Source organism: Thamnophis elegans, chromosome 5 (assembly GCF_009769535.1).
Source record: "Thamnophis elegans isolate rThaEle1 chromosome 5, rThaEle1.pri, whole genome shotgun sequence".
Classification (NCBI taxonomy): Eukaryota; Metazoa; Chordata; class Lepidosauria; order Squamata; family Colubridae; genus Thamnophis; species Thamnophis elegans.
Window position 1 is genome coordinate 24,272,717 of NC_045545.1, and position 13,048 is coordinate 24,285,764.

At 37.5% G+C, this 13,048-nt stretch overlaps 1 protein-coding gene across 2 annotated transcripts in view; it reads left to right on the forward strand.

Annotated features, from left to right (window-relative positions):
• ANKRD13C (ankyrin repeat domain 13C) overlaps window positions 1-13,048 on the forward strand; it is a 28,813-nt gene that overhangs the window by 2,468 nt on the left and 13,297 nt on the right. For both annotated transcript variants that reach the window (XM_032217635.1, XM_032217636.1), the window contains exons 2-6: window positions 4,226-4,267; window positions 7,454-7,558; window positions 8,582-8,667; window positions 10,198-10,243; window positions 12,220-12,286. In XM_032217635.1, the coding sequence (XP_032073526.1) occupies window positions 4,226-4,267; window positions 7,454-7,558; window positions 8,582-8,667; window positions 10,198-10,243; window positions 12,220-12,286 (346 nt within the window). The remainder of the gene's footprint in view (window positions 1-4,225; window positions 4,268-7,453; window positions 7,559-8,581; window positions 8,668-10,197; window positions 10,244-12,219; window positions 12,287-13,048) is intronic.

Below are 13,048 nucleotides of genomic sequence, written 5' to 3' on the forward strand. Positions count from 1 at the left end.
GTGCAGCTGGGACACCTGAGGCTCTTCTCAAAATGGCTGTGGCTTTGTGTTGCATTACTGGGATAAACTGACCCTCCCAAATTCGCCTGCAGTTTTGCACTGTTCTACTGTGTTTCTGTGTGCACAGCTGCAGCTTCGCACCAGGCTGCACTGCTGGGATGGCTGCAGCTTCCAGGGTTGGCTGCAGCTTCACACTGTGTTGTGGCTCAGGGGCTTCTTACAGCCCTAGAGCTGTGGCATGCTAAGAAGCCCCTCAACTGCAGACTGGCAAGCAGCCCAAAATCACATGGTTCCATGCTTGCTGTCCCACAGGTAAGAGTGCTGGGCAGCCAAAAGGGCAGAGATGGGGAGTTGTGGGAAGTTGAAAGCAAGGCATTCTTCCTTACCTTGGAAGAATTGAGGCTCAGGGCTGAGAGGAACCAAGCGAGAATACCTCAGATTGATGTGGGTGCTTGGGTGGAATTTGGTATTTGATTAATGACAACGGAGAGTGCCGTCACTAAACAATATAGTCATGTGACATTGCATTTTACAGCTATATTGCTTAGCAATAGAAATACCATTCTCAATTACCATTATGACTCAAAGATTATCCGTATAACTCATAAACCATCCCACAGGTTTTAAGCAGAGACTGCAAATTAGGAAGGAATAGGTATTATATGGCACGTGGCTCATAGATCCTCTTCTGACCACCTTCCATAACCCTAAATTAAATTTATTTGAAGAAGTATATGTTATATTCCAAATTACATATCTCTAGTATGTTCTGTACCTGATAGACATTTTTAATTACCTATAACATTTGTGGGTGAGAGTAGACAACCTTTAACACTCCCAACTTGCTAAATTACAATTCTTAACAGCTCAGGGCAGCATGAATAATATACTGAAGAATGCTGAGAGTTATAATTTAGGAAATAATTGGAAGGCCACAGTTTTCTACCACTTGGTAAAGAAATCTGAATTGTCTCCTATGTGTTCAAACCTCACCAGGGTCAAAATACTCTAGGTTTTAAGGTTATCAGTAATTTTTCTGGTTGACTTCTGGCAACTGCCTAGACCAGGGGTCCCCAAACCCCAGTCTGTGGAGTGGCACCAGGCTGCAGCATGCCAGAAACCAGGCTTTGCAAACAAACAAAGCCTCATCTACAGGACGCAGGCAACATGCAAAACCATGCCCCCTTCGGTCCATGGAAAAACTTATCTCCATGGAATTGGGCCCAGGAGCCTGGGGAAGGCACTGGCCTGGACAACCCCTTTCAGTTTTCTTGACAAACGTTTTTGGAAGTGGTTTGCCATTGCCTCCTTCCTAGGGCCTGTGGAAAGACTGATAGGCCCAACGTCATCCAGCTGGCTTTGTGTCCAAGGCATGGTCAGAACTCACAATGTCCTGGTTTCTAGCCTGGTGCTCTAACCATTACACCAAGTTGGCTATCAGAAGTTTCATCAGCCAGTATTCAAGGGATAAAGCAATTATTCCTTCTCATGCCTTATTTTAAATGTGACTTTGCAATACAGATATGAACAAGAATAGAATTGTCACCACTTTTTAAGACTTTTAAAGCATTACATTTGTGTTTTGTATGATTGTGATGTGTGCAATACAAAGCCAAGGCAATGATACATTAGAGCAGGGGTGTCAAACTCGATTTCATTGAGAGCCGCATCAGGGTTCTGTTTTATCTCGGGGGCTGGGGTGGGCATGGCCAGCTCACCATCACTCGTGTTGGGAGCACCTGTGTGGCCTGAGCACTCTTCCAGTGAAAACGGGCTCCCGAGCCTATTTTCCGCTGCAATGACCTCCTGCAACCCTCTGCCAGCAAAAAGCTCAGGTACAGGTGCAGTTCTTGCGAGCTCCATTTTCGCTGGCAGAGGTTCTGTGGCCTGGTCCTTCGCTGTTTCCAGGGTGGCTCTGTGGGCCAGATCTAAGCACCCTGCGGACTGGATCTGGCCCCTGGGTCTTGAGTTTGACACCCCTGCATTAGAGGAAACACTATACTGTTTTCTTTTAGTTCATGCACAGAACTTTGCATCTGAAAATTTCATTAGAAATTTTTAGTGGCATGTAAGCCCAGTACTTAATGCATGCTTAACATCATGTATATTAATACTTTCTGAAATAATCAAGGTTGCCAACTTGAAGCATATTTTAATATGCTAAATTACTTGTATATCTTCCTTTTTGGGGTAAACAAAACATAATTAAATCTGGAAAGAGATGCTGTTATACAGCCTTGTAATAATAAGTACTTTAAAATTGCAGGCTTAAATTCATGCTATAAATTTATAAACCTGTAGCAAAAAGGATTATAACATTATAGGAATATACCTTCACTTTGCATGAATTTTCCACATGCTGAGTGTCCGTACTAAAAATATAATTCTTGCATTTAACAATTTCAGTATATTTTTTAAAGGTACTGGAGATATTTTTCTCCAGGTTTGTCTTCAGTGTTTATTGTATTTCAACAAAGTAGGTAAGAGTTTACTTCTGAGTTGCTGAATTCTCCAATTAAAATGCAACCTTTATAATCTGATGGCAGGCTTGTTCATATATTAAAACAGGTCTTCCTGTAGCCACAGGCATGGTTTGGTACAGTATATCTTTACAAGTAATAGTGCAAAGAGAGTTCATCACTTGATTAGATATGATAGATGGAGCAAAAGGAGTATTGAGAAGGAAGAATATAAGGCAATGAACTTTGTATGAATAAAAATCTACTTTGTGTGATATAAAGTATTGGAAATACCTCCAATTTATCAGATTTGACTCCAGCTAGTAATGGTAATAGCTTAGTATAGTTTAACAAAGATTGTATTACTGCCATTTAATCAGTTTCCAACTTTCTATATACCATTTTGTTACATAACTCAGAAAGGTACAAGTCTGCTAACTGCATCAAAAATTATATTGTTGACTTATTTTGTGTATATTACTGTTCCAGTTGTGATACACGTGTTGCTTAGTTTTATGACCCCCCCCTGTGATTTTTCAGTTTTTCTTCCTTTTTTCCTTTCTTTCCCTCCCCCCCTCAGTCATAAAAACCAATGTTGATTTTCTCTTGAACCTAATTGCTAGATGCATATCAAATTCTTTGCTCTTGAATCACAACTACAGAAAACAGCATATCTTTCCATGTAATTTTTAATTGTTATGCATAGTTCTTGCTTAACAACCCATTGCTTCAGGAATGTTCAAAGTTGTGTCTGATCTCACAAAAGTTGCTTACGACCCAGTTCTGGAATTTTGATAGCTGCACATACCCCCATGGTTATAGGACCACATTTCAGGTGCTTGGCATACAGTTCATATTTATAGCCCATTCCAATGTTCTGCAACCACATGACCATGACTTACCGAATCATCATCTGGTTTTTTGCTGGTTTCCAGCCGTTTTAGCTGGTTTTTGGAAAAATAAAGACATAGAAATAAACGAATTTGCTTAACAGTTGTGATGTTTACTTAACAGCTGCTGCAAAAAAGTTAAATTGGATCCAGTCGAGTGGGTATCTTGACTTATGACAGAAATGCCAGGCTCCATTACAGTCCTAAGTCAAGCACTTTTTACACTTTTTTTGTTTTCACTTTATTTAAAACATTTCTTTGTTCCATGGAGGTTTGTGTAGCAAGCTATAGCTTAATTTCAGATTTTTTTATTGTGCCTAGTTTGTAAATCTGGATTGATTGAATGAATAAATACATCGTTTTGGAGGGAGATTGAATTGTGACTTACATCTATGTGATAACACTAGAGACTTTCAGACCTCAATTTAAGGTTTAGGCCAGATTTGTGTCTTCTTTCTTAACACTTAGACTTATATATCCCTTCATAGTACTTTTTCAGCCCTCTAAGTGGTTTACAGACTCAGCATATTGCCCCCAACAATCTGGGTCCTCATTTTACCCACCTCGGAAGGATGGTGAGATTTGAACTGCAGCTAGCAGTCAGCTGAAGTAGCCTGCAGTACTGTGCCACCTTCTTCCAGCAACTCTCCTCCCTCATTTTACAAGATTTTCTCTTGTAAATTCCTAACTATAAAAATAATACATAAATAATACATGGATATATTGTTTTATTAATTCTGTTTACTTGTATCAAATTAAAAATAATGGCTTGTTACATATCCTCTAAATAAAATTAGGATAATTACTGGTAGCAGGTTATTTAACTGCACTGAGTAATATTTCAGTTAATTTAACTTTATTTTTTTTTCTTTATAGGGAATACTCCTTTACATCTTGCTGTAATGCTGGGGAATAAAGGTAAATATATGCATATATATATATATATATTATTTATGATAATGTATTATGTACCAGTTAACCTCCAGAGACCAGATTTTTCTTTCCTTAGCTGCTAAAGCTTAGCATATTTTGAATTTGCTTGAAAACTGTGCTAAAATGAACAACAAAAGAATTGCTGTCTATTGTTTTTCTACTCTCAACTACCATATTTTTCAGAGTATAAGATGCTCCAAAGTATAAGACGCACCTAGCTTTTGGGGAGGATAACAAGGGAAAAATATCTGCCTCTGCCTCCCAGCAATTTGCCTCCTTCCAACAAATAGCAAACAGTACAGATAATGTAAACTTTGTAGTGTTACATTTCAGACTATACTTGTACAGATGCTTTTAAAATTGATGTGCTTTCTGGAAGTATAGTTATTCTCTGCTATTTAAAAGAAGATACAATAGCACTGGGCCTCTTCAGATCAAGCGTTTATTTTAAAAAGCTTCTTCATTTTGTTAAGCTGTCTAGAACAATAATAAAGCAGTCTTTAAAAAATAAGTCTAATAATTTGAACATTCTATAGGCATTTATAGTTATTGACTTTCCTCCTTGCAGCAAACAGCCTGATTAGTACAAGAAAAAAAAATCTGCCTCTGCCTGCCAGCAATTTGCCACATGGAGCAAACAGCAAGTTTCAATTTCTTTCAATTTCTCCTGATCATCAGCTGTTTCAGGCTGCAGAGATTACTATAGCTTATTGCAGCCTTCCCAAGCCCCTGTTTGCTGCAAGAAGGTAAATTGCTGGGAGGCAGATGCCAAAGGGTTGGGGCTAGTAGGTGGGTGGGTGAGGCTACATTCAGTGTATAAGACACACATAAATTTTCACCCTGTTTTAGCAGGGAAAAGGTGGGTCTTATACTCTGAAAAATACAGTATGTTTAAAAATTTAAAAAAATAGCTATGGGCAGTGAGTAAGTAACAGAAGAATAGTGAAAGTGAACATCTTCCTTTTCTGTCAGTTATTTTCTATTAGGGAAAAGAAGTAGCAGCTATGTGTCTTGAGTATGTTCATTCCGCTCAAAGGACCCTCCTGATAAAGTGCAATGCTGCCTTGTTATGTTAATTAATAGCTTTATGGCTGGGAAATATTTTATTGTTCTTTTTTTATTAAAAAAAATTGTTGAAATGTTTTAGAAATATTCCGTCCTTTAAAAACCATAATCTATCCAGAGAATCTGGATGTTCAGAGGTGGATGAACATCTCTGAATGAATTTGTTTATGTATGAATGAGAACTATGACTGAAAAATAAAAGCTATTCACATTTGGATACTCTCTAAGGCAATACTTCTCAATTTTGGCATATTTCAGATGTGTGATCCTATTATTAGAAACATAGTTGGCAATACCAGCCACCTTCAGATTTTATAATAAAGGCATTTCTGCTGAAAATTATAATTCAGTCATGCCATTCACTTTTATCTAAACTAAATCCACTTGGCTTCAACTTTGTTATGCTTAATTCGAGTTTATGGAAATCACTGATACTTAATTAAACATTTTCAAATTTATTCTATGTGGCCGATTATTCTATAATTGAAGATTACATGTGCTTTAGATCTACTGATTTATTGAAAGAAGAAAATAAAAATTAAGACTACTATAACTTTACTTAAAATTACTGTGCAGATATATATAATTTTGTATAAGCAGGTAAATAAATTAATTTTCATATTTTTAGTAGACTTCTCTGTGCAGAGAATTTAAACCAAGCATTCAGTGGGTACTTTTATAGTTTCATGGCAATTCTTTTGCTGATGTTTTGATTAGCTTGATAAGTGTCCATTTAATTATGTTGCCCATACTGAATTTTTCATAAAATATTTGAAGCTTATTAAATTGGTCCTACATTAGGTCATTTTTGGCTTCTTAAATTTTTTTGTGACATACTGCATGGAACTTATTAAACTGTATATTACAAGCATTGAAGTATTGGGTAACCTCCATGTTTCTTGCATCTTTTTTGAAAACAAAAGGCTTCTAAAGTTGTTTTTTTTAAATACAGTGTTGCACTACTCCTTCACATTCTCTCCCATATTCTTCATTACAGATTAAAATTGCTTGATCTAGTTAAGAATTTCTAGCATTCTTTCATATTTAATTAGAAAAGCAATATAGGATAAAAGGAAACTATTTTAAGTTGATTAAGATAAAGATATTCTTTTAAATTGTGTATAACTATAAATGTGTTATTTATTATGTTTTGCTGGCCTTTAAAATCAAGATATTAGTATTAAACAATTCTACAAACTCAGAGTGACTGTACTTTACAGACATTAGGTTCAATCCCTCTATTCATGCCTGTTGATCCCATTCTCTTTTAATCTTGGGACATAAATTGAGAATGAAATCTCTTTTAAATTGATTTGACTTCCTTGCTGATTTTGCAATAATTTCTAAAATTATGCTATGTTCGCTACACTATTACAGGTTCTAGACTTTTTCATATGTCAGTTCAACAACTGCTTCAAATAAGGTATCTTATTCTATAGCTGGTCTCTGGATCACACATTACGTCGAAAGAATTGTATTCAGTTACTGACTATTGATTAAAAGTTATTTTATTCATCAGACATTTCCATTATTAGATTATGGAGTGAAGACAATTCCCTCCCCCCGCCCAACCTTCTTTACTTCATCTTATGTAATTATAATCCATCCCTTCAAGGCGAGCGTGGTAACTTGTAAAGAAGAAATTCTGAACTTTTTGTTTTCATACTGTTGACCTTATCAGAAAGTCTTCCAATCAGATTTAATCTTCCTGGTGGTAGAGTTATTGAATTGAGTTAAGAAGAAACTGCCGTTTGCCCTGTTGGAATCAATGGAAAAAGTTGATACGATGGAATGTAGTAGTCTGGATTCCCAGGAGGAAGTCCAGATTAGTACATTCCAACCGAGTTACTCAGGACAAAAGCTTTGATTCTGTTGGAACCAAAGCATAGCTAATTTCTTTTGATTCAGCCCACTGTGATGGGAAATCCACATAGTATCTTTGTATAGCTTGTACCAAAACAGTAACTCAGAATGATTCAGAAGCAAATAGTATCCTCCATTAATTTAACACATAGCTCTATTACAAGAAATTGGTTATTTTTATTTCTGTGATTTGTTAATGGAAACTTAATATTATATTGTTTTATCTAATGTAATTTATTACAGAATGTGCTCACTTGCTTTTGGCCCACAATGCTCCTGTAAAAGTGAAAAATGCTCAGGGATGGAGTCCTCTTGCAGAAGCCATCAGCTATGGAGATAGGCAAATGAGTAAGGAAATATTTCTCTGGTTTTATGTAATAAACCTATTTAGCCTTTGAAGAAACAATATGCAAAGTATTGGGGAATTGAGACCTTACTGTAACTATGAAGAAATTAAGAACAAAGTACAGGTAGTCTTTAACTTATGACTTAGTGCAGAAGTGTCAAACTGGTGGCCCGTGGGCTGGATGTGTCACATGCAGGCCATGCCCACCCCAGCTCCATGAGGGGGGAAAAGGTCATGATTCGTCACATGACAGCAATGAGCCGCTGCGAGTTTGACACCTGTGACTTAGTGAGTGTTTTAAGTTACAACAGACTCCCCCAAAATACAACCCAATTCTGAAATTCCAGTGAGCAGGACAACTCCCTCCCCCCAGTCACATGACCTACATTCCCAATCTAAGCAGCCATCCCGTATTTATGGCCATTTGCCACAACCTGCATTCACATGATCACGATTTATGTTTTCATCAAATCCTGTCATTTAATTTTTGGTTTTGGCAAAAATGCCCCTTAGCAAGCACAGGATTCTTTTAATAACAACCTTTGCTTAATATTCACTGCAAAAAAAAAAAAAAGACCATAAAATTGGGTCATTAATTTGATTATTCTCTTGTCATTGTCACAACCTATGGCCAGAATGAGCAGCTGTTGTAAGTTAAGGGATACCTGTATATCTGTAGATCTAAACATGCATACAGAGAAAGAGTTAATAAAGATTATGTTAAAATTCAGAGTATTTTGACTTTTTATTTTTCAAGAAGTCAAGTTAGTGGTGTGATTTATTCTGCTTCCAGATGAATTGCATGAAAGTGAGACTGTGTGTGTGTGTATATATATATAAAATTACATAGCTCAAATCCATACCATTAATAGAGTCTTTTGAAGAATGAAATCTTTCTTGGTCAGTAAACATCATTTAGTTGGTTCATTTCTAAAGCAGATATTTTGTTCACTATGTTTGTTAGTATGTGCTTCTTATATGCAATTACAATTCCATGATTTATGGCTTACAGTGAATTGATTTAGTTACAGCACTCCTAAGAAAACTGAAGCAACAGTCTAGGGAAAGTGTTGAAGAAAAGCGGCCTCGATTATTAAAAGCCCTGAAAGAGGTAAATTAAATTAAATGATGATTTTAATCAGAATACTGTTGATTTTAATACTGTGTTTCCCCAAAAATATGACAGAGTCTTATTTTCTTTTTACCTACAAAATATGGCTTGGGCTTTATTATGGGGGGGGAGGGTTTATTGCTTTGGGGTTTCTGGGCGGCTGCTCTCTTGCGAGCGGGCTCCCAAAGAGCCGGGCACAGCCTCATGGGTGAATGGCTGTGTTGCACTGTTGCCGCAACACAACAGCCATGAACCACGCTCATGAGCAGCCACCTGGCAAACTCCCTTTGCAGCCGGACACAGCGCCATTCACTGACCTAGGGGTACCGCCAAGCCGCGTGAGCGCCTGTTTGCTGGCTCCCGTGGCTTGGCGCCTTCCAAATGCCAGTGAATGGTGCTCTGCATGGCTGGAGAGGGGGGTTGCGCGAGCAGTTGTTCCGCTCTCGCTCACCCACCTCCCAGCCTCACGATGCATGGCCCAGCTCTCATTACGGAGCCAGGGCACCTCCGCCACTGCCGCCATCCCAGCCTGGCTTTTTCTGCGGCTTCCAACTCGAGTCAACCATACAACCATAGAGCGTGCGCCCAGAGTTGCCACTGCCGAAAGACTCGGGTTGGAAGCCGCGGAAAAAGCCAGGCTGGGATGGCAGCGGAGGTGCCCTGGTTCCGTAATGAGAGCTGGGCCATGCATTGGGAGGTAGGTGAGCGAGAGTGGAACAGCCGCTCGCGCAACCACCCTCTCCAGCCGTGCAGAGCATCATTCACTGGCATTTGAAAGGCGCCAAGCTGCGGGAGCCGGGTGGCAGCAAACAGGTGCTCACGCTGCTTAGCAATACCCTTAGGTCAGTGAATGGCACTGTGCCCGGTTGCAAAGGTTTGGGGGTTTGGGGGCATTCATTTTCAAATACTTTTTATGAGTGTTGCACCTACGCATACAAACCAGCTAGTAGCTCACAATAGACTTTTTGATATGAAAGTTACAGTGTTCCTAATTAATTCTTGCATTTCTAAATATCATTTTGCTCTTTGGATTTTGCTGCTGATCTGTAAGTGAATCATTATGTCGCAGTAGTATGGATCTTTAGAAAAAAAATGTTGCTGTAGTTGTATTATACTTATGCCTGCAGTAAACACCAGGAACCAATAAAAACCTCGTTAACCATTTAAAGCCTCAGGAGAAGATGCAAGTAATATGTTCTAAGTTAATTTGGTTTTGGTTTTAGTTGGATTATTCTAAATGTTAACAAACTACATATTCAGGCCTGTAACTGCTCCATCTCAGCCTATATACTATTGTGATCCTGTAAATGATAATATAAAATTAAATCAGCTGTGGGAAAGCAGAAGCACTTTTGAATAGTGATCTCTTGTAATCCTAACCACATGTGATTTGCACATCATAAAATGAAATATCTTTGTAACATAATAGGATAAGTAAATTAATTACATTTTGATGTGTGTGTATGTATGTATATGTTATATCTATATATCTTACAGCGTATTAAGTTTTAATCGACAGTATTTCTCCAGCTAGGTGACTTTTATCTTGAACTTCACTGGGATTTTCAAAGTTGGGGTAAGTTTTTCTAAAATTCATATGTAGAGTAATTGATGACATATCATCAAATTGTTTATGATTCCTAGCGACTATATATATAGACTATGGAGAGATTTAAAAACTTAATAGTATTTCTCCAGAAAATAGTTTTTACTTAGGAAGGTGCAAATCCATAAAATATATTTTTATGTAACTTTATATGAGCATTTCATCACATTTATATGAACCATGGTGGCAAAGAATGCAGCTTTGTAATTCTGACTGGCTCAAGATTGACTCAGTCTTCTATCCTTCTGAGGTTAGTAAAATGAGGACTCAAATTGTTGGGAGCAGTATGCTGACTCTGTGAACAGCTTAGAGAATGCTATTAAATATTATGGAACGGTTTTAGTGCTATTGTGTGCTTGTGAGGCATGTTAGATATAGAACATCCAAACACCATTATTTGTACAATATGTTTAGAAAGTTCTTGTATTTAATAGTTTGTATTAAATGTATATATAATACATTTTAAAGACTATAGTACAGGGGTGGCATTATGTGAGGTATCGGGACTTTTTTTCCCCTTTGCTAAACTAGGCATGGGCCAGGACATGGCACATCCATCCCGCGGGCCACGAGTTTGACAGCCCTGTTATAGTGAATTATAAAACTGCTATAGCATTACACTAATGAACAAAAGCAGCACAAGTGTGATTCCTTGCTGAGGAGCTCCTGTTCTGCCATCATGTGCACGAGAAAAGAGCCTTGATCCGTGGAATTGTATAGAGGAAAGCTTCCACCAAACTTCAGATCCCAACTATAGAAAGTTGTGGTGAAACTTTCATGTATTTCTTCATGATATGAAATCACCCTTCAGACCAGGTATCCTAACCCTGGCAACTTTAAGATATGTGGACTTCAACTCCTTCTGCTAGCTGGGAAGTACTGGGAGTTGAAGTCCACTCATCTTAAAGTTGCCAAGGTTGGGAGACACTACTGTAGACAGTGATGCTTTATGGAGGGATTCCAGACTGAGCAGGTGCTTAGGGTCTTTAAGGACTAACTATTCAATGTTTGTTTTGATGTTTAATTTCATGTTGCTCTTTCTCCTAAGCATGTCTAATAAGCTATAGTTGGGATATATTTCTCCCTTGATCTGACTTAAAAAAGAATTCTAATTTGTGTCATCATCTGTTCCTTGATGATATTATTCTGTGTCTTGAGCCCTCAATCATAGATTGGGAGCAGCCCCTCAACATGTCTGCTTCACCCCTCTCTCTGGTCTTTTGAGTTTCTTGGGCCCTCACGTACAGTTTACAATTCAATTCCCCTTCCCATTTTCCATATAAATTGTGGTTATATCTGTATCCTAACCATATTTTAATCCCCACTCCTAGCTGTGGTTTAAAAGCTATGTGTTAAAAGCTCCATTCCTATTAATGGAGCAAGAGAGCCTGCTTAAGGATGCTGACAAGAGAGTAATTTTTGAGTAATCGGGGAGAAAGCCCAGCAGTCTGAAATATATTCCTAATGTAATCAGTCAATGATTCTGCATTGACCCAATATTGTAAGAGAATTTGTTTGCTGAAAGAAAGAATTGTAATTATAATGTTACTTTTAATGCATAACATTACTTTGAGAGTTCAGAGAGTGTTTTGCAAAGTGATTAAATGCATTTTTGAGACCACTACTCAAAAGCATCCAGAGCAGATCTGCAAAGCAGCTGCATTGAAATTTGAAAGGCTGCAGTGCTTTGATCCTTTAAAAAACAAATGGTCCATGCAGTTCTCCTTTTAGTATTTTATTATTTCTTGCAAACACAAACTAAAAAGGGTTTTGTTGCTTTGTTATGCAGCATATTTGATGTCTTAAAAATGTAACTATATATCAGTTTGAATTCCAAGAATTTTGGTTGGCATGGGACCTGTAATAAAGCATGTTGGCATTATTGTATATGAATTGATACATTATAATGACATTCAGTACAATTGTCTCATTTTTGTCAAATTCAGTGCCTTTACTTTCCCGAATCTTGCCTTCTGATGCATGTAAAATATACAAACAAGGTATAAATATCAGGTAAGAATATTCAACCTGCATTACACTACAATAATTTATCATTTTGCTTTAGAATGTTAATAGATATTATATATTACATATTAATATATATTGTTTCCATATAATTTATTGTAATTAAGAGAAGCAAATATTAACATTTTTGATGGGGAAATAAATCATACTTAACAAGTTCACCAAGATTTTGATTAAAATTACCTCCATAATTTCTGTAATGTTATGAAAATATTGATAAATAGAAATCCTCAAGAATATCCTCAAGAGCCCATGATTTGGATTAACTTCATGCAATGATGCACCAATGACAGAGACTGGGAACACAATAATGTATAGAAAAACTACACTATGCCATTGGCCATGAAACTGGTATATTTTCAAAACAGTACGTATTCCTATAGCAGAAAATGATCAGAGAAAAAAATAATACACTAATCTAAAAACCATCAAGGAGGAAGCCATCCCTCCACCAGACTGGCAAGGCAAATGACTACAGGTAGTCTTCGAGTTACAATCACAGTTTCTGCTGCTAAGCAGGGGAAGGTGCTCAGTGGGTTACACTCAACAACCTTTTACTTTGTTAAGCAAATCACTGCAGTTCTTAAGTGAATCACATGGTCATTAAGTGAATCCAGCTTCCCTCGTTGACTTTGTTGGAAAGTGGCTGGGAAAGTTGCACTTGGGGATTGCATGACCCCTGGTTTTCTGCAGCCATTGTAAATACATGCCGGTTGCCAAGCAGACATGTTTTTATCATGACCATGAGGA